This window comes from Lotus japonicus, chromosome 2, assembly GCF_012489685.1.
Source record: "Lotus japonicus ecotype B-129 chromosome 2, LjGifu_v1.2".
In the NCBI taxonomy this organism is placed as follows: domain Eukaryota; kingdom Viridiplantae; phylum Streptophyta; class Magnoliopsida; order Fabales; family Fabaceae; genus Lotus; species Lotus japonicus.
The window spans coordinates 86235017-86257639 of NC_080042.1; the positions used below are offsets into that span (position 1 = coordinate 86235017).

Here is a 22623-nt window from a genome sequence, read left to right on the forward strand (position 1 = left end):
TCATAAAATAAAAACAAATTCAAGCCAGGTTCTCGTGGTTGGCGTTGTTGCCCTGGCTTGTCCCAGCTTGAGGATCTTCCTTCCCTTGATCCTCATTCCTGTGCTGCTCATTCCCATCCTCGCCATCTTCTTCAGGCTCACTCTCATCATTGAATTGGGGAAGGAGATCGAGGCTAATGTCATCATCACCAACTACTTGACCATCCTTGATCTCCTTCAGCCACCCAATGCGGGAAAGATCAAAGCCCGGCTCAACTACACTGATCTGCTCTTTGGCCGCCAGAAAGCCTTGAGCATATTGGAGAGAAGCACGCCCTAGGATGGAAGCATTCAGGCGATCATGTTTCTTCTCCAACTTTTGATATTTGGCTTGAATGGCAGTGTGCTTGTCATTTATGGCTTCTTTAAGAGACTTGGTCTTTTGAAGAAGCAGGTCCGAAGCAGCCAAGTCTTCAGTTAATTTAGCACACTTCTCCTCAGCAGATTTCAGCTTGTTGTTGGCGGTCTCAGCATCAGTTTTAGCCCGTTCATAGGCTGTCTTGTAATCAGCTGCCTTCTTCTCAAAACGGTTTTTGGCTGAGATCAACTCTTTCACACACTGAGCCATTCCCGCCACAGTACTGGCGGCAGACAGCGCGTGATGGATCGCCATGGAAGCAATGTTGGGGGGACCCTGACCGGAAATGTCCTTGTGAATCCGGTTGTCAAAAGTACGGGTCATGAATTCCAGCCCATTGAAGTGAGGATCCGACAAGCTCAGCAAGGGGGGAGGAGCTTCGCCACCAATGGCTGAACTAGGCCCAGCCTGGCCAAATGGAGTTGATGGGCGGTTGATCAGCGTGCTTGAATCTTGTTGAGGGGGCGGGACATTGTCATGTCCCTTCTTTTTCTCAGCGGGACGACTTTTTGAATCAAGAGTTGATTGGTGGAGAGGCTTACCACCAGCAGCACCTGAAGTTTTTTGACGTTTAGGGTCCCTGACGTTGTCAGAACCCGAGGTACCTTCATTCTTCTTCTTCTGCTCAGCTTCGGCGGCCCTCTTTTTCGCCGCCGCAGCAGACTGGGCGAGGTACTCCTTCATCTTGAGTGGGTTCGCGTCAACCTTGCCTTTTCCCATCGTAGCTGTACGGAAAACATCAATTAGACGAGATACATGAACAAAAAGAAAAAGAAGTTACGTACAAAGATTATAAACTTACTAAAAAATTGATTTAAAGTGCCGGATTTCGACGCCTCAATCAAGTCGTGACCGGAAATTACTGGTAGTGTGCGGAGGTAATCGGCGACGCCTTGTTCAGATTCATCCAAGGCGTCGTATGAAACAGATATTTTTCGGCGAGGGTTCTTTGTCCAGTAAAAAGGGAAGAGGGGGTTATTGTCAGAATCTCGGAACAAGTTCTTTATTTCGGGCGACTCCACAACTTTAAAGTATTTCTTCTGCCATACTTTGTAATGGCTTTTAAGGGCGGTAAACCGACTCATGTTCTTACGGGCTAATAGTGGAACCCATTTCACAGAAGTAGGTTTAGTGGTGACTGATTTATAGAAAAGGAAGAACAAGGGATAGGTTGGAGTGAAACTCAAGTGTTCACAAAGAATTTCAAAGCAGCGGAGGAAACCCCAGGCGTTGGGCTGGAGTTGGCAAGGCGCCACATTCAGAAAAGAAAGAACGTGACATATAAACGGCGAGAAAGGAAGTTTAATGTTTAAATCTAAGAAGAAATAGCCATAAACAAAGAAAAAATCGGGCGATCCATCGTCTGGTTCTTTACGCAACAGAACACAGTCATCTTCGCCACATGGGAGGACATTCAACAGATGATCTTCATTATTCGAGGTGGCGGGATCTATCTTCGTGAACCCTTGAGCAGAAATTCGAAGCGAACTAATGCTCCCAACGCTGCTCCAGATAGAATGCAACAGACATTTATCTTCAACTAAATGCACGTCAGAGCGCCATTCAGGTGAAGACAAATCTCCATTAGAGGAGAGAATTGAGTCTACAGAGCCGGCGGGACCGGAATCATCATGGGTAGAAGGCGAGGAATGAATTTCAATTATAGAGGGGGCGACAACTTCCTCCTCCGTGGAGGGTGAAGAAAGTTCTAGGGAAGAAAGGCTAGCGTTTGGTAAAGACATGCGAGGCAGTTTCATAAAAAGAAGATGAACAGAGTTAAAAGTAAAAAGAAGATGAACAGAGTTAAAAGAAGAAAGAAGATGAACAGAGTCAGAGAAAAAAGAAGTAAACGAAGAGTCTCAAGAAAGAGAAAAACTAACCAGAGGGAGAAACGTGAATTTGAGAAAGGAGAACGTCGGCGATAGGGGAGCACCGCGCAATGACGACGGCCGGAGGAAGAAAAGGTTCACCGGAGTTCAAAGAAGAGAATGAAAGCTGCGGTGAAAAGGGTTTTCAGAGCAAAAGTTTTAAAAAAGTGAAAAATGAAAAGTGAAAAGGGGATTTTATAGAGAGAAAGGAAGAGAGAGAATGAGTGGGGGAAGATCGTGGGATCGTGGGATTTGAAATTCGAAAAGTTAGGAAGCGAAAAGACATTACTCCTCGAGACGCGCAACTGAAGATTGCATTTATAACAAATGATGACGAAATCCCGGAAAATAAGGATACGTGCGTCAGTTGAAAAGACGTGGTTGACGGTTATGATTAATGGCGACATATCTTTGAAACGGCAACAAAGGTGGTGAAGTGTGAAAATGGCGATGTAACAACGAAGGTAAAATGGCGATGAACGAATAAACAATAGAGGCGAACTACTAGGTAACATGATGAAGACATTTCAACTCTTTACTCGAGTCTCATGTCTTGGGGGCATGTGGACTGGGCGGGACATAAAGAAGATTATGCCCGCCCAAAATGAACAATAAACCATTGACGATAGCCAAGGCGGGAAAGGCAACATGACGAGCTTCATTGCCCTCCCTTAGGTGATGGACCCACAAGCCAGCTGGAAGATTCCTTTGGATTTGTCTTATGTGTACGGGGATTTGGGCCCTGATTGTCAGGCCCAAATATAGGAAAGATCCATATCATGACCACCCCCTCTATAAAAGGGGAGGTCATCCACTTGTACGAAACCAACTTTTTCAGCATTAATGAGAATATTCCTTTTATGGTAGTTTTGCTATTTTAGTGCTCTGCTAGGGTTTACTTTTTGTCTTTCTCTTACATAAGCTTGCCCTAGTACAGAACAGTATATATTTGCATAGATCTTTGTATATATTTGGAAAGTCTCTGCTCATTGATTGGATCGAAGAAAGCTCGCCATCTTTTGTATTTTAATAAATTTACCTGAGATCACACATGGTGAATTGCAGTAATATCCTGTGCTAAAAGAAAACTGAATAGATAGAGTCAAGAGCATTTAAGTATTGTATGCACAATTTGACTGGTACCTACACCCATATTATTATATAAAATTATAAACTAAAATATTGATTCCATTGATTCGGATTTTGGCCCACAAATAAAAGAAAACAACATATACAACTATTTTTATTCAGGAATAGTTAACTTCTCAAATAATTGATTGATTTAATGAATGACAAATTTTATTGGTTAATCTGTCACTAACAGATGTATTAAAGAAGGACTTGTAATTTTATTTGAAATTATTAAAATAGTACATGCATCATGCATGGACTTTTATTAAAACATTAATATTTATAAATTTTCTTAAACCAGAGCTACACAACAAAAAAGAAGTCTGACTTAGGCACTTAGCCAGCTAAAGAGAATTTCAAAGATGAATATGTCCATATACTCTGCAACTCGTAAGATGATGTGTTGAATTAAAGTGAAGTTCACTTAAATTTTTGGTTATGCCTTTCGAGATTTACTATAAAATAACCATCGTCGGTCAAATGTCAAATATACGATCGATGTCAATGATAGTCGGTCGGTATCACACATCTCACCAACCAATACTGGCTTTGCAATCCCCTTCATCATCAACGCCGATCAAGAAGCCAACTTAACTGATTCCACAATCGGCCCGAATTATTACCATGATGAAAAAGATTTTAATTGCGTCATTACCATTGTGGCTTAATTTCCTCCCTTGTGATTAATGTAATAAAAGATGCTCTTATACAAGGAGCACTCTCTGCCTAGGAAATAGACATGTCCATTTTAGGGTTCTTACGTCAAACTAGCTAAGCTTTGTTTCCACTTTTTATTAGCATTGGTGCCAACCGTGAGGACCGGCCGGTAAAATGTTTCAATGCCTCAACCTCAACTTTAGAATCCATGTTCTTTCACGGAGAGAAGATGGTAGGAGTCAGAAGTCAAAACTTGAACCTTAGAGAAGATGGAGGAATCCAAAGGACTTGCTTCGTGAAATAGTGGAACACATGGGCGGACCCATGTGTAGGCTATGTGTGGCTTTAGCCACACCGGATTTTGAGTTTTTTTTTTTTAATATCGTATATAGCGGCGGTTTGGCATCCGCTGCTAAAAGTTTTATGTTAATGTATGGCAACGGCTGAAGCGCCGCCATAGCTTAATAAGTAAAAAATCAAAATTCACGTTTAACATCAAATTAGAACGCGGTTTTTCTTTCTTTCTTTCTTCCATTGCTGCTTTCGGCATTCATCAACTTTTAAAACATTTTTCCGCAAAAATTGAAAACCTACCAATCTTCACCTTCCTAAATTTCTAATCGCATGGATAACCCTGATCACCGCACCAATCAACCACAATTCAAGAGGAAATTCAATTGATTCATTGTCTCTTAGGTAAATAAACTTCGTAATACACCTTACTACGCTACACATAATTCATATTGGATGATCTTTTCTTATTTCTATTTTTTTTTAATTTTCAATTTTCAAAGAATTTTTTTGGTTTATGAACTTGTTGCACGCGTTGAGTTGGATCTACTTTTTCGGTGAGAATTTTTGCTTGTGAACTCAGCAGATCTGAGTTCTTTGATGGAACCATGTTGGGTTTGGAGCTACCTCCGTTTGTTTTTGCTGATGGGTTTTTCTGTTTTGATTGTTGATTCGTGCCCGCAAATTTTGGAATGTTAAATCAGCAGCATTGTAATGTTTTCTCCCAAAAAAGCAAAATTTGTCCTTTTTACTGCACAAATTAGTCTCAACTTTTCATGGTTGAATAAACTTTTGTGCTTTTTCATGTGAGATTATAGCTACGTCTTGCTTGCTACCTAATATAATTTCTACTTTGTATTTTAACCTAAAATTTCTTTTATATTTAGCCACACCAATATATAATGTCTGGATCCCCTGGGAACATTTGGCTAACTGTGAGCAGATCAGCGTTTAGCTGACTTGACTCATGAGCAAGTCAATGTAGATGGAGGCCAACCCTCATGGAGGACTGCAAACAAAAGGAGACTATAATGGTGGTTTGGAGCAACGAGGAAAGGATATTGTTCATCAAATATTGCAAATCTTGGAGTCTTATTAGACATCAGTATTGAAACACTAGACTTCTGTTGTCTCTATGATGTCTTGGAATCGAAAGTTTTTTTGGATTCAAAAGAGGCTAAATTTGAATACAATTCTTTGGTTTATCAAAACAAAAAAACACTCTTCTTGGATGTATTGAAATCAGTTAATTACCATTCTTTGTAATTGGTCATGTGATTGGAACGTCGAGCTCTGTCATGTACCAGAATTTTGATTGTGATAAATATGCATTGGTGGTGACCATGAGTAATTAAGATATAGGATATGAGTCTGATTCTTCTTGGACTACATAACCTTCTTTATTGTCATGTTTTTTTTCTTGCCCTTAACAAACCAGCAACCGTTTGCAAAGTGGCCAAACTTTGTGGCTGTTGAAGCATTCAACCTTTCTTTTATCAATGAATCACCGCTAGCTTATCATTGTTTCTTATAGGTCCTTCTCTTTTAGTTGAAGATTCAAGCTTCTCAGGATTCGATTTTGGTTTAAAACACATTCGTTCTTGTTGAATCTCTCATTTCCTTTCCACTTATTGTTCTTTTCTTTTTCTTCAATAACTTTCTTGACCACTTGTACCTTAACTAAGGGCTTGATTTGCAGGTCTCTCCAAACTTATCTTAAATATCATTGGTCCACATAGAATTAAAGTGATTTAATCCAAATTCCTTTTTCTAAATTCATTTACTCAACTCCTTTGCACTTTGCACATTAAACATCCTATCAACCTTTGCAAATCTGAATACGTTTACAACTATACAATATATCGAATAATACCTCAACACGCGCAACATGTTTTCCTCTCCGGTTGCATACTAGAAAAGTTTAGGCATGAATAAGTCTCACCAAAGAACATTTACCATTGAATGAACTTAACTTCACACCAACTCACCAAAAGTACGTGTCCATATCAAACACATGTGAGAGTCCATTCTAGCAAGAAAGCAGAGTCAAATTCTATCATGAAATAGCCGAGTAACATACCTCTGGTCTGGCCAAGTCAATACTCAATAGGCAACAATATGTGGAGGTACTTATTTCAATAGTTTTGATAATCATATGAACTAATAACAACAATCATTTTAACTCAGATCAAGAATTATTTTTTCATATATAGAGATTATCTCAGTTATATTTATAATCAATGTGAGAGAGACTTTTTAATACTCTCTCATGTTCAAGGTTTAACAAGCATGAGACTTACAAGAACAATTACAAGTGGCTCATATATGAGTGGTTTCCACTAAACAGATCTAAGATATAGAACTTCTGAACAACATACTCTCTCTTTTCTCTCTATCGACCTCTTCTTGTCACATCACATCAAATTTCGCATTTAGTATTTTTCTCTCTTCTCTTCTCTTCATATATTTTCATGTACACAAAAAACAAAAAAAAAAGTTTAGTCTGCCTTGAATGTACGTGATGAGATGCATATGGGCAGAGTCAACCTGGAAGTCAAATTGGTCCAGTCAACAAATAACAATACCAACGATATTCTTGCCTAATTTCACCAACCAAGCGAGCTTAAAATTTGCAGTTCAAGACGAAAGGCCATAGCAACGGTGACCAAATCAGCGACTGGATAGTGGATGGAAAACCAAGTAATTTAAACAAAACTGAAAACCTCCAAATAATTTTAATCAACATTTTCGCCACTACAGGGTGTTTGGAAACTAAGTGGACCTTTGAGGGGTTCATAATGCACACTAACACGTACCCAATTAAAAATAGAGATTTCAATGTGTACCTCTTGATTAATTGAAAATGAAGGTATAAATCTAAGCGACCTTTAAAGCTTTGGAAAACAACCAAGTGGAGTTGTCCACGCAATATCTTTCATTCTAGAAATTATTCTCTTCACAATAAAAATATTAAGTATAATAGTATATCCTAAATGATACCAGACTCGTAAATAAAAAACTTCAAATCGATGTGAAGAACTCTTGAGCTAAGTGATGAACTCTTCAAGCATCCAACATGTCAACCAGGCAAATAATTTATAAAATAACGAAATAATGATTGACACTTCATAACCTTATCTAATAAAAAATTGCCATAAAGAATGAGTAAGAAAAAAATCTTAGTCAGTAAAATCATATAAAATTAACAAAGTCCATTGAACAATGTGGTGTATCAAGAATTTTTGTCCAGAAAAAACAATACTCCACATGAGTACAAATTTAGGTTCGATGCAGTCAAATATGCATTTAGATTTTAAAGGCGCTCATTCACACAGCCACATAAATTGATGTCCACGAAATATGTCGAAAACCATGGCATCTCGAGTAAAACCACCATGTAAGTTCATAGTTGACCCACACATCTTTAAAATTCACATGGCAGGATTGACTTGAAAAAAAAATCCTTTATCCCAATAAAATAAGATACCTCCTCGTTTCAAAACTATATATTCACAAAGTTCTTTAAAAATCGCCAAATCACCTGATGTGGTTATAGCTTAAATCCTCTGCTAATTAAGGACTAAGCAGGGGCGGACTCACGTTGAACTGAGGGGGTTCAACTGAACCCCCTGAAAAAAAAAATCCTACTTACCCCCCTAGAGTGATTTTTTTTTAACCCCTGAAATTTGAAAATTGCACCCAGGTCTCAGTCAACACTCAGTCACTCATTCCTCACTCCTCTCTCTCTCTCTCTTCCTCACACACTCACTCTCTCACGGTCTCAACTCTCACCTTCACTCACGAATCACGATCCAGAGTTCCAGACCACCACCACGGTACCACCACTACACCAGGCCCCAGCCACCACCATGGATGGCACCACTCATTGATTCACGGTTCGACTGTTTCAGTGTTCACTCTTTTCTCTCTCTCTCTCAACGCTGCAACCCACCAGGCGGCAGCCACAGCCCACCAACGCCACCAGTCCACCACCACCACCACCGCCCACCGGCGGCCGCCCAACGCACCACCACTCTCTCTCTCTGCTGCTGTTGAAGACTTGAAGCTTGAAGGTTAGTTAGAAATTGAAAACCCCAAATTGAAAAACCCCAAATTGAAAACCCCAAATTGAAAAACCCCAACACTTTTTATCAAATCATTGTGTTGCTGTTGAAGCAATCTGAAAGTTAGGAATTGAGTTTGAGTTTAGTTAGTTAGGAATTGTGTATATCATATATGAAGGGAATTGAGTTTAGTTTATTTAGCATAAGCTTGTTGTCCTGATGTAGGAATTGAGTTATAAGCTTGTTGTCTTGCTTTTCCTTTTGCTGAATTTAGTTTGTGTATATAAAATTGAAGTGAAATTAGACTGGGAAATAAGCTTGTTGTCTTGGTTTGAGATTGGAAATTTGGAATGTGAAGGGAAATGATTTCATATTGCTCAAGTCTGTCATGAATGATTTGTATATAACTTCATGTATTAATCTAATTTAAGTCTACTCTATCTTGTGAAGAAAATACCCATTTTCCTTTTGCAAGTATGGAAAACAAACATGCCTTTACTTATTTAGTTTTTTCCTTTTCTCCCCTGAGGAACTCATAAGCTGTGTCTCTAGTATTGATTTTACCATAAAAATGGGGTAGCTTATACTAAATCTGGAAGAGATTAATTTCTATGCACCGACGGTGTAAATAAGTTTTACACCATCATTCAATCACATCCCTCCATTTTGTTAGCTCACAATTAATTTTGAATTTAATAAATATCTAAAATAGAAAATGGAAGGTTGTGATTGAATGATTGTGTAAAACTTTTTACACCGTCGGTGCATAGAAATTAATCTCAATCTGGAATACCTACTTATAAATCTTTCTATTTTCCATGGTGCAACTTGATGTTATGTGGAATTTTGAAGATGTTATATGGATGGATGTTGCAAGACTGCAAATTTTCCTTTTACTGAATGATATTATTTATTACCATGTTTTAAGACTGTCAGTTGAGAATTGAGATGACTATCAACTAAGTTAAGGACTTAATGCCATTAGTGCCTTTAGTGCTGTTGGCTAAGGCTCACAACTCATGGTCTGTCAAATCTGCATGAATGCATAATAATTATACTTTTATTAGTTTTATTGATTAAGTTTCAAGAAAAATCTGTATAATGATGAAAAGTTAATTTAATCCTCAAATTTCTAGCCTACATTTGAGAAGGAAGGATGAGTTTCATGTAATTTTACAGAAGCCACATGTTTTTAATGCTATTGATTGATTTCAAAAATAACATCACACTAGCACTCAGACACAAGTGCTGATAGGGATATACAGCCATACCAAATGTCTAAATGAAGAGCTTTAGATCTGTGTTATCTGATGCCCCCAATAAGAAATTTTCTGATGTTTTGCTGTTAGATTTAGTTAATGGCTGTATTTGCTTCTTAACTTTCATGCTCACTACTATTTGTATTTGTATAAACATATTACAGTTGTTTTTAATTATATTTTTTATCGATGTGCTCATTTGAAAATTTTGAACCCCCTGACCCCGGGGTCCTGGATCCGCCACTGGGACTAAGGCCACACATTCATCACATAAACAAACGGCAAAACGGACTGATACAGTTATAATCAGTTGTAATGGGTAAAGGCGGGGAGGAGCGGCGAAAACACAATAGCATAAGCACTGAGCAATTTTATTTAAAAAAGAACCAACGACAAAGAAAACAGCCAAACTTTCCATTCACCATGTCCAGCAAAATATATTCAACGGGTACCCCAAAGTTTTGATATTAAGAAAATGTCTACGCATTAATTAATAAAAATGACGGATGTTGAGCCTCTTCACCCCCAACTGTTGCTTAGGCATCAGCAAACCTGCAAGGTAAAGTTCATATAACGTGAATTAGTTCACATGTTACAAGAGTCATGAAGCAAAGATTAACCTATAAGATATGAAGGCTTACCCAAGCTCAGAGAGCTTTCGGTGAGACTCAGCATAATCAGCAAAGAAAGCATCTTCATCCTGAAATCATTGGTCAATCAGAACAATGTCAGTGACTTCAGATTACAGCATACACCACCATTTCTTTCACAGCATTTCAAAAAAAATCAATGTTACCAGAATGAATATGAAAATACACATACCGCAGCATATTTGTCAACAAGAGGACGGAACACAGGGTCAGACAAAAGAGCCTTGTCAGTTGGCAGCTGAAGGAGACCTTCCTTCTCACCGGTCAACAACTCACTAATCATTTGATCAAACAACATAGGTAAGAATCTAAGAATTAAAACCATATACATAAAACGACAATGTGAGAGATTCGAATCAACTAACGTGAAGTATGTGTTGTCGAAGATGTGAGGGTTGGTAGTCCAGGGTCCCTCAAATCCAGAGCGCTCCTTGTGTGCAGCTCCCTGCAAAATACATTTGGCATAATTAAAACAGTTACATCTGTGAGCCTAATGTAGCTAATGTGTGTCTAAATATCCATTAGCAATGGTTAGAAACACTTTCAGCACACTAAGTACCAAGTTTAGGATCATAACATACAAGGGTGTGGCCACCAGAGAGAGCAACAATGTCCACATCATTAAGCCCCATGGTTTTGACAAACACATCCCTCAGATGGTCAGAACCTGCAGCAATCAAGAATCAAACCGTAAGCAAAACACAACAAAAATGAATCATAGGCAATTCAACACAATACAGTTCCGAATACTAACCCTTAGTTGCATCGGGCAAGCGACCCTCAGGTGGTGGCTGAGGCTTGTCCTAATGAATAACAAAAACACACAATTAGCATCAAAATCATCATAAAAGGATCAAGACCCACCAAACAGCAAAATAACCACAGCCATTCACCCCATTTTTCAACATAGCAGCAGAATTACAATACAACAATTATCAGAAATATGAAAAGTATATCAGAAAAACTTAACCCTAATCACATGAGCATAATCATTGCATATATTACAAAACAAGTAAAACAGACCATGAAAACACATTTATATGAAATGATTGCAATAATAATTGTAAATCAGTAACCCCAATTTCTGCAATTATCATCGAAAATTTGAAAAACAAAAAAAGGGATATACGATATAGGGAGCAGAATATACCTCTCTGCCAGGGTGGAAAGGAACGTCAGGTCCACCAGTGACCTCAACAGCGACAACACCAGCCAACTGAATCATCACAATTGAAAGCAATAAACATCAAACACAGTCTAACAAACCAGATCTAAGAAAATGAAACAAAAGCACGATTCGAATTATGAAGAGATAGAACACTACTGACCTGGTAGAAATCAGCATAGGACAAGATGGGGAACTGCTCCTTAAGCGGCTCCAACAGCCTCACAGCGATGTCAAGACCATTGTTAGCACCGTGAGCGAGCTCAGCAGCGTGCTTCATGGTTCCGAAGGGACCACCAGTCTTGGTCTTCACATCAAAGGTCCCAGCAGAGTGCCATCTACACACACAATCGCAAAATCAATATTCATCAACACAACAATCTCAAAATTCAAACGCAAATCAAAGTGATAACAAGGACTGTGTGTGAGTGTGAAATTCTTACGCCAAACGGAGCATAAGAGGAGCGCATTTCTTGTCAGCGATGAAGCCTCTGAGCTTTCTCCTGGCCTTCTCGATAGCCTTCTGGTAATCAGCGCTGACGGTAGGGTAAGACTTTCCCATGGCTGGAGATTCTGCAACAACAACAACGAAAATCAATCATGGAGAAAAAGCAATAGTATAATCATAATGTGGATCGGAAGAAGCTGAATCGCAATCGGCGATTGAGAATTGACAAGTGAGAATTCATGGACGAACCTTGGAATCGGAGGAAGAAGATGAAGTGTGATAAACCCTAGAGGCACGAGGAGAACACAAGCCAGAAGTGAAGAGAGAGTGGAATGATAGATATAAGGGGATGAAGGAGAGAAAGTTCTAGTTGATGATTGGGGGCCGTTTGATGATTATGATCCTGTGGTTGATATTGGTTTGGGAAATTGACGGATGAGATAGTTCTGCACGTGTAATGCACGGTGTGGGTAGAGGGGTAGGTGAGGAAAGTTTGCGTGACCGGCCAGTGAAAAATGGACACGTGGGAAGTTGTGATAGGTTGGGTGTCTGGTCGTATGGATGATAAACGTTTTCGTGGTGTCATGCGGTCATGATATTAGCGACATTGACTATGGAATTAAACTTCGGAGACGAAATGACGAAATTACCCTCGCTAAATTGTTTGTTATAAATTTAATAATGTTGTATATTATTAATTTTTGTATTAACCTAAAAAAAATAGTAATTTTTGTATATTTAGTTATATTATTAATTATAATAATATTTAAATATAGAGAATACTTTATAAAAATTAATGATTAATAATAACATGACAAAAGTGTAGGGAAATATAATAATTTATTATAAAATATATTAATTTCACTTTATCATTGCATTAATCACTAATAATGATTTTTAAAATGTATAAAATAATATATGTCTATCTATATTATATTAGTAAATAGGTAAGTTCATTAAATAATTCTATTACGAAATATATTAATTTTTAAAATGGAAAAGCCTTCAAATTACTTTATAATAACATTAATTATTAATAATAGTTTGACTAAGATATATGAAATTAATACTAATATTATCTATATTACATTATTAGAACTAGATATTATACCCGTGCGTTGCACGGGTTTACTTACAATATTTTTTAACATTATATATAAATTATTATAGTTTAAATAAATAATCAAATATTTTTTAATTATAATTGTAAATAAGTTGTGTTAAGACATTTCAATAAATATTATTAGATTTTTTTGTATAAATAATTAATATTACTCAAATTTTATTATTGATATTTAATTATTAGCATAGAAATGATTTTTAGAAATATAAAAATTTATGAAAAATTATTAAGTTAATTTGAAATATTTAAATTACGTAAAAAAATGTTAAGTGCTAGTGTCATGAAATAAATTTTAATATCATTTTTTATACTTTTGTTCTGGAAATGAACACTCAAAAATGGTATAAGCCTCAAACCCTAGTAAAGCATGAGTCTAGTAATAGCCTAATCCTTTAGAATAAATGTTGAATGATCCTTTGCAATGATCATAAAGTCCCCTTTTATAGAGGTTACATGAAACCCTAACTTTGCCACTAATGGGGCTTGTTGGGTCGTACCTCACTCGGCCCAACTCCCTTACATACATCAACCGCCCCTGGCGCTTGCCCTAAGGGGTCCCTAATCTCCTAAGTCCTTTCTCTCGCCCCTAGCGAGTTCCTCTCTTTTAGGTCTTGTTCGTCCCTGGGCAAGTTCCTCTAGGGTGTGGGGGGCTCGCCCAATCCAACTTTTTACCAAGAAAGTCATTTGTTGTGACTTGTCAAGGTCAAGAAAAATAAATTAATTTTAAATTTTAGAATTATGATAAGTGATAACATAAATAGCTTAAAATATTATCAAGCGAATTTAAATTTATTTAACTTATTTGGTTTCCGAATGTTTTCTCAAAGCCGATAGCCAAGAGACTTATAATCTCTCGAGGTTCTACGATCACATTAAATGGATATGCCTCTCACAACGAACATTTGTTCAACTTTGACCATTATTATTTTTCTCTATTATGCTTCCTTAAGTAATTTTTTTTACAACAAAAGATGAATATTATTAATAGCAAATGATTCATGAGAACAACCCTCTCGTGGATAAGTAATTTTTACTAATATATCATAGATCAAAATTATTATTAGATTTTTTTTCAATAATGCACATATATGTTATAGTTAACTTTAAATTCATTTTAGCGGCGCTTTTTAATTTTAAAACTATTTATCTACATTATTTATTAAAAATATTATTTTATTATTAACTAATTTTAATTTTCAATATTTGTCAAATGCAAAACTAAAGAAAATTTCAGTTTTTTTTTAACAAAATTAATTTTTAATATTGACAATAATTTTTTTTAGTTTTTAATTTGAGAATTATATGATTTAATGCATTTAATACTCTTTGCTAATGAGTTTAATGCAAAAGCTCAAGTGAGCTTTATTTATATATATATATATATATATATAGATTAGTAAAGTTGTTTAATTTTTTTTTGTTACGAGAGGAAGAAATACTTGAATGATTTTAAGGCTTAAGTATGGTTTTAGTCTTTGACTTTTTAAGAAATATCTAAATTGATTCTTATAAAAATACTCATTTGTAATATCCCTAAATGGAAACCCCTTCCCTCCCCCATGAAAAAAAAACTTAAACGTGAAGAGACACATATGGAGAGACAATGGAGATGATGGTTATAGAGCAAGAAGAGGATAGGGATGGTGGCTACTGGAGCTTGTAGTAGTACGTGCTGGTGAGTGAATCACCATTTTGTTCCATAAGAAAGTAGACGTCGGTCATAGTAGTCCCTAGAAATCATTAATGGTGAAAAAAATCCCTGAAAGTGTTGACGTCGGTCATAGTAGTCCCTATCTATGTTTGACCGTTAGTCCTTGGGACGAAAAATGCCCATGTGTCAAGTTATGTGCCACGTGGGTTTCAATTTAGTCCCCGATATTATCAATTTAGTCCCTGACAAGCAATTTAATTTAATTATAATTTAAAAAAAAATAGAAAATCCTAGTTAGAACTATGAATTAAAAAAAAATGACTAAATCTTAATTATAGTAGTTTCCGACGTAACAAAATAAAATTATAGTAAAAAAAAAACTACATCTAGAGAGGAACCAAGATCATCAGATGAAAGAGAGACCAAAATCAAACAAAGATCCATCCACACATCATCATCTTCTTCATTTACCGTCACCACCGTTCCCCACGCCATGGTCGAGCCACCACACTATTTATGGAGAAAATCACCACCACCACCTTATCCCCTCGATTCCGGCCAAAGTACTGGACCAATAGACAAACCGACACCACCTTTCGACTCCCCGTGAGGTGCGCAACAAAACCCCCAAGTCAATTTGGCATTTCGCCACAGTCGCCGACCACCACCACCGCCGCCTGAAAATGGCTTTTCCGGACGATTACTTCGTCATTTGAGGAAACAGAAACCACCACGAAAATCCTCGCCGCGAGTAGAAGAGGATCCAGTAGTCTTTCCCCATCGCCTCCATGATCCGCCGTGGAGGGCGATTTCCGACCAAGTTTCGAGGTTCTTGAATCGCGAAAGCATCAGCAATCAAGGTTTGTTCATAAAAGTTCCGACCTTTTCGCAATTTGCGTCTTGATTCGTCCAGATGGGTTACTGGGTCTCTCTGATTTCCCCCCTGAGGCTCAGATCTAGTGTTGGAAATTTCAAGTTGCAGATCAGAGGTTTGTGTCATTCTGGTGACATGGAGAGGGCGGTGAAGTTCATGGGGAGGATGGAGGAACGTGGCATCAGGCCTGGTGTTCAGACTTACAATGTGGGGATTCGTTATTTTTGTGATGCTGGGGAGCGTGAGAAGGGTTTGAGCATGTTTGAGAAGATGGGGATGGTTTGTGCTTGCCCGTTTTGGACATGTATAATGTTCTGATCAGTGCAGTGTTTGTGAGGAAGAAATCAGAGGATTTGGTGGTGGCTGGGAAGTTGTTAATGGAGATGATGGCTAGAGGGTTTTTGCCAAGGAAATTTACTTATAATCGGGTATTGAATGGGCTTGCTCTGACAGGCAATCAAGAGTTTGGACAGGCAACACACAAGTTATTCTAGGTTTTTTTAGCATGTTTTATGGCAAGAAGGATAAGGAAGAAGAAGGATGGGGAGATAAGTGGAGGTGTTGGACATGAGTTTTTAACCATAGAAACATACATGTAGGGGATGTGGCCAATTCCTATCTTTCTCTTAGGTTCTGGGTAGATGTTGTCAAACAAAAAGGTTTTGGGTAGATGCTATATTCAATTTGGGTTTCATGTTTGCTTGATGGTAGAATCAATTTAGGTACTGTTCTCGATTCCTACTACTGTTTTGATTCCTAATTTTTTATTTTTTTAATTCATAATTTTAATTAAATTTAATTCGAATTTTCTATTTTTATTTTTTTAAATTATAATTAAATTAAATTGCTTGTCAGGGACTAAATTGATAATATCGGGGACTAAATTGAAACCCACGTGACACATAACTTGACACATGTGCATTTTCCGTCTCAGGGACTAACGGCCAAACATAGATAGGGACTTATGACCGACGTCAACACTTTCAGGGATTTTTTTCACCATTAATGATTTTGAGGGACTACTATGATCGGCGCTTACTTTTTTAGGGACCAAAATGGTGATTCACTCACGTGCTGGTTATGGCCAAGATTGGGTTTTGCAACAGGAGTTGGTGGTGAAGTTTAGGTTTTATAATAGTAAAAAAATGTGGCATTACTATGTCAACAATAACTTAAGAACAACAATATAAAAGTGTTATGTTGTGAACATAAGCTCGGGTTATTGTGGAATGATAAGTCCGAGTTTTTCAAAACGCACTAAGAATTGCTAGAAAAAATGAAAAGTTGAAATTCTATAAAGAGTAGAGACATAAGATGTGTAAATAGTAAAGTTCAAACAATATTTATTTAAGTTATGTGCAAAATGGTGCGTACATTTTTATATATAGGGTAGATTTGAAATTAGAAAATTAAAAAAACAAATTAAGTGTGTTATTCATGATTTTGGGAATGTTCTAAAAAAAGGATGTTGAAAGAAACATAATTTTATACTTAACATTTTTTTTTAAATCAATTTTATACTTAACTTAAAACAAAGATCATGTGCTATTTCAACTCAAGTTAAGTTTATGATCTTAGAAAACATATTTTCACTTAGCTGAATAATATCTAAATAAACACATTTCTATGCAAACGCCATTTTTCCACTGATTAAGTTATTTTTTAGGCATTGTTTTGTTGAACCCTATATATTTTTCTCAACAACGCACTCATGTAACTAAAAACAATCATTTAAAAAAAACAAAAAACAAAGCATAAATAAATGAAGTAATAAAAAACAAAACACTGAGCAGCATGAACTTCATCATAGGGAAGCCTATTTTCGTAATTCGGCTTCAGCATACTAAAAGGAGCTGGGAAGCTTCTATGAGGCTGAAAAATTAAATATATTTAGTTCCATAATGTTTCAACCAAAAAAATAAAGCTCCATAATGTGAACGCGTTACAATTCAGAAGATGCCATTTTGTGCAATACTAATGTCACCGTGGACGTGGAGGCATGCCCCTCACCTGCTTCCTTGCGCTACTAATTCATTGCAACGCCACGTGGCAAACTGCCAAACAAATTTTTCAGTACTGCGAACCCGGTTTATAAAATTAGATTTTTGGTCCTTTTAGTGAGTCTTGAATCTTGATTTTAGTCATTTGTGGGTCCCTACGATTAGGGAAATGTTTAACTTTGGTCACATCTATTATGAGCTCATGCAAGTGCTTGTGTCAGTTGTGTGGTTAAGTGAACGTTTGTGTTACACATTTATATCATTTTTTTTTATAAACCATAAGAATTATATTGATATAAAACACAAAGGGTATTTCAAATCCAATACAAATGAGAGGGAAAGAGAAAGAACAGAGAAAAAAAACAAGAAAAAATCAAGAGGAGCGAATGGCACTAGAACCAGCAACAGAAACCAGCATTAAGGTCCAATCTGAGCAATGCATACACGCGGTTCTGAAGTTCATTCAAATAACGAGCAGCGAAAGTCCCTATTCATTGTAGTAATCCAGCTCCAGGATCTCCACTGAATGATCTCCAACATGTTGGACCAATCCAGCACCTCGTGCTGGAAGATGAGTTTGTTCCTCCATGACCACAGAGACCACACCACCGCACTCCATAGGGACCACCAAGCCATCCTCTGATTGGAATTCCAGGTACCGAAAGGGAATTGAAGAAAATGTTCTCTACAGCTTTTGGGAAACACAAAGATGATACCCAGCCAATTGGAACACATTTATATCATTTGTCACACATGAACGAGAATGTTATAAGTGACGGGTCATTAAGCGAGTAAAATCAAGTTTTTTAACTCTTTGATAAATCAAAATCTTACTACTCAGAATGGTCGAGTGTTCATATTTTCAAAATCCACTAACACCTAACCAAGAAATGAGCTAGAGTGGTTGGAGTACACACGCGACAAATACTCCATATATGCTTTGGAAAAAAAACAACATCCCTTTATCCTATATTCAGTCTCTTAGCTAATCCTCTAGTTTTATTTCCTCTCGCGGGTAAACTTGGATTTAATTAGTCGCTCATGGGTGAAGAAAGTTACACTTGTCCATCATATTCAACATATTCATAGCCCGATACTCACACAATGCATCTTTGAGGACTTTAACCTGTGAGCAAATTTCATTGTAATCTCCAATTACTAACAAATGATGAGTGATATGGCGTCTCATGTTTACAAGGTAGGACCACAACTCCTTCCTTAGTCGTATTTGGATTCACATAAACAATTATGCATGCCCAAATCCTACATCAATTGCCTACTTCAACAGTAATCGTCCGAGAACGCAAATCAACAACTTGAGCAATACATCACGGTTACAAAATACAAGGAAATTCCTCCATTGTTGACTGCTTTTTTGTAGTGTATCGGGACGTGTTATCTTTCCATTTTCAAACTTCTTGATCGATATCTAAATAAACTCTTAGTTCCTCCCATATTCTGAAAGTAGTTAAGCTCCCCAATACAAGTAAATGGTTCAGACCATTAACTCGCATTCCCCTACAATCAGATGATGTCTCATTCAATGAAGTCAGGGTCCATGAAAATTTAATTTTAATCTGACTCTAGTTCAATTATATATAGAGCTGGGTATGCGGGTCGAAGTCCGTAGGCCGGGCTGCGAGACAGCGGGCTATAGGCCGAAATTAGAGGACCGCTTAATTGCGGACCTACGCATGGCTGGCCAACCCGCGCACCAACTCTAAATATATAGGTTGATTATAAGTGCAAAGTAACCTCTTAAAACCAAAGTTATCCTATTAAAATCGGATGGTCACTCACTTATGACTTCAATAAATGTAGGATCCTCTGACAACAACAAATATGAATTCCTTTGACAAAGGCTTCAAATGATTCAATATACCCATCTAACTTCCCTTGTATGTTAAATAAGGACAACATATCTTATATTTATATCGTCTTAATCTCATCTCATTCATCTAAAAATGATCAAACTCTCTGTTTGGAAGAGCTTGTTTGAGCTTATCTGATAGCATAAGCTCTTTTGTCAGTGCTTGAGAGAGGCAGAGAGCTTATACCATAAGTTGTTTTGAGCTTATTTTTATAAGTTATTCAAGATAGCTTATGAACAAAGTTTATGATTATATATAGTTTATTTTCAATTTATTTCAATAAATTTTTTATAATAACTTATGAATAAATGCTTATGTCATAAAAGCGCTTTATTAAGTTGTTTTTCCCTTTCAAAAAAAAGAAGTTGTTTTCCCAAACGGGACCTCTAAGAAAAAAACAATTTTTGCTTTACATTTTGATTTTGTATCTTACTTATTTGTTTACTATCTAATTTCCATTCAATTTCACACCTATCCTTGTAGAACACCAAAATTATTATTTCTGCTACCGAGATTTAAAAAAAATATTGGTCTTGCTTTTTGCTTCCTTTGGTCTTAAAAAGAAAAAAAAATAGACAATCTATAGTTCTTATTTGACCTTTTTTGTATGACTATTGTCCTCCTGAGTCGTGTTTTTGTCAACAAATCCCAATGGATGTAACTTCTTATGGGAAGTTCAAAAAATAAATTTCTTATGGGCCCTATCTACGCCAACCCAAGCCCAAATATGGACAATATCAGACGCGAGAAGCTCTGTTTAGTTATTGTAGTTCCGGGAAAAAAAAAACTACTGTAGTTCCGAATAAAAAAAAAATTATTGTAGTTTGTTTTCAACTAAAAAAAAAAAATCAGACAAACAATTTATGACAAAAACAAAAAGAAAAAAAAAACTGATGAGGCAATATGCTGCAAAACACTCAACCAACAATGGCGTATCGTCAATCATGGCAATATGCACCAGCGCAACCACGGAGAATAATCCAAAAACAACTCGCACAGGTTTGCGAACAAGAGTGGAAAAAAGTTGTATCTGAAGGCACCTCTAAACGGGTCCAAACTTCACTCGCATGAATGAAATCATGAAGGCAATGAGTAGCAGATTCAAACTGGTTGGGCCACCTAGAACACGCATTCGACAGAGCCAATCCCCTAACATGTCTAAGGGAATTAGTAGGTAGATAATCATGGAAAAGAACCCAAAGAAAGAGTTTTATTTTTCATGAATTTCCAGGTGTTGAAGTTTCATAAAGGTAAGATCAGTTACAGTATCATTCGAAGCCCGCCCATACGCTGACTCAGTAGTATACATACTTGTCGTATTGTCTTTCCAAGTCCATACATCCTCAACGCTAAGGGACAACGAGGAGATAAATTGCCTGAACTGATGCATTAGGAACGAGACTAACTAGATTATTCCGGACACTAGATGGACATAATCCACCCTCATGTATGAAGGTCCGAGACACAACCAATTACTATACCAAAATGAAGTGTTTCTCGACCCCAATTGTCAAGAGAAACCATTCGAAAGCACACTCCAAACTTTCACCAAACTCTTCCAAATACAAGAGTTGTTAGGAATACTAGTGAACAAATCAACCCCATGCATACCCATATATTTGCCTCAAATAATCCCTACCCAGAAGGTATCGTAAGTAGACAACAACTTCCAAAGAAGTGAGACATTATGAAGTATAGATTTCGTGATTCCTAAACCACGAGTAGACTTCGGAGTTGTAACCACAACCCAACTAATGTGATGCAATCCACAAGAGACCTTGTCATTAGACCACATAAACGTTCTAACGATGCGATCAATCTCGTCACAAAAACTACTCAGCAGTCATAAAATTTGCTTGAGATATATAGGGATAGAAGATAAAACTAACTTAACTAAACTAACACGCCTGACCCGATTAAGAAGCGATAACAATGACGATGACAACAACGACAGTGGTGGAAACGACAACGACATTGGTGAATGTGGAGGGTGGTGGCGGTATATTAAATATTTTCACGTAGCTTATACATCATACTCTTGTCTTACGTACATTATCCACCATCTATGAGGTGAATTAAATAACCAACATTTTAATGTATAAGAGAATATTCATTTATAAACTTATACAATACAATGTTGACACCAAACAATAGATAAGTCCATAATGTGATGATGTAGATATAATGCATTATTTTTTCAATTTTTGTTTAAATTCATTGATATTGATACATGATTTTTTTTGATGCGCAACAACAAAGAGAACAAACAGAAAAGAACAGAAAACAAGAAACCCTTACTACCTAACTGTTACAAAACCCATAGAATCCGCCAAAAGCAAAACTTCTATTCCAGGAGGGGATCTTGTAAATAGAGGAGAGCACACTCATGTGAAGCACCAGCTTTCGCCAAGAAATTCGCACAAGCATTCCCCTCACGCAAGACATGAGTCACCTGGGCATTCCAATCTCCATGCATGGTGCAGCAGCACAACCTCCATATTAAAATGAGATGGAGGTGTTTGGATCAAATTAACAGCTAACAATGAGTCAGGGAAGCACTCTACTTGTCAATGCCCCAAGTTCCACAACGCTAGCTCCAAACCATGGAAAATGGCAAGCAACTCCATTCGAAGAACTGGCCCTTGAGCACCAGAGCCCATGAACCCAGCAAGCTAGCTCCCACTAGAGTTCCGAATGCAACCACTCAAGCCAGAACACGCCGACACCCAAGAGAGCTGCCATCACAATTGACAGCAATCGCCGGCGCCACCGGAGCTTGCCAAGAGACCAACCGAGACTGGGCGACGGGCTGCGAAGAAGACCACATTTGCAGAAATAATCCTCGTTGCTCACGGATGGAGTGCAGAAGCTTCTCCTCTGGAATAATCGTATGAGCTATTAGCGCTTGATTACAGGCATTCCAAATACCCTATATGGTAGCGAGGCCAGACGCTTCATCCCCAACGAGCACATGCTTGAGCCACTCAAGAGGAAGGATGCGTGGTGAGGACGAAAACCCATCTGCAACCATATTCTTCGAGTGAACCAGCAATCCCTAAGGTAGTGGAGAACCGTTTCAGGATACACATTGCAACGTGCACATACAACCATTAGAAGGAACAAATATAAAAAGAAAAAGTAAAATCTGTTAATTTTTTCCCATTGCCAGTAACG

General features: G+C 37.3%; 1 protein-coding gene and 1 long non-coding RNA gene across 2 annotated transcripts; one reads left to right on the top strand and one right to left on the bottom strand.

Annotated features, from left to right (window-relative positions):
- The first annotated feature begins 7694 nt into the window (after nt 1-7694).
- LOC130740464 (uncharacterized) lies at nt 7695-8862 on the top strand. The gene is made up of 2 exons (XR_009020127.1): nt 7695-8417; nt 8704-8862. It is a non-coding gene; the product is annotated as an uncharacterized LOC130740464 (long non-coding RNA).
- A 1155-nt stretch (nt 8863-10017) lies between these two features.
- LOC130740463 (L-ascorbate peroxidase, cytosolic) lies at nt 10018-12338 on the bottom strand. Its single transcript, XM_057593084.1, has 10 exons — nt 12180-12338; nt 11926-12055; nt 11646-11820; nt 11468-11533; nt 11072-11120; nt 10899-10984; nt 10683-10762; nt 10490-10592; nt 10309-10367; nt 10018-10219 (listed from the first exon to the last, which is right to left on the bottom strand). Exons 2-10 carry the CDS (start codon nt 12042-12044, stop codon nt 10204-10206), a joined length of 753 nt encoding a protein of 250 aa, XP_057449067.1. The 5' UTR covers nt 12045-12055; nt 12180-12338; the 3' UTR covers nt 10018-10203.
- Nucleotides 12339-22623: the final 10285 nt, after the last annotated feature.

What these genes read in the sequence shown, in the direction of transcription:
- LOC130740463 (XM_057593084.1), bottom strand. Translation starts at nt 12,044, where the DNA reads ATGGGAAAGTCTTACCCTACCGTCAGCGCTGATTACCAGAAGGCTATC. An exon ending in TCTCTGGTGGCCACACCCTT is followed by an intron (nt 10,763 to 10,898) that starts GTATGTTATGAT and finishes TGTATTTTGCAG; the next exon opens with GGAGCTGCACACAAGGAGCG. An exon ending in TTCGACAACACATACTTCAC is followed by an intron (nt 10,593 to 10,682) that starts GTTAGTTGATTC and finishes TCAAATGATTAG; the next exon opens with TGAGTTGTTGACCGGTGAGA.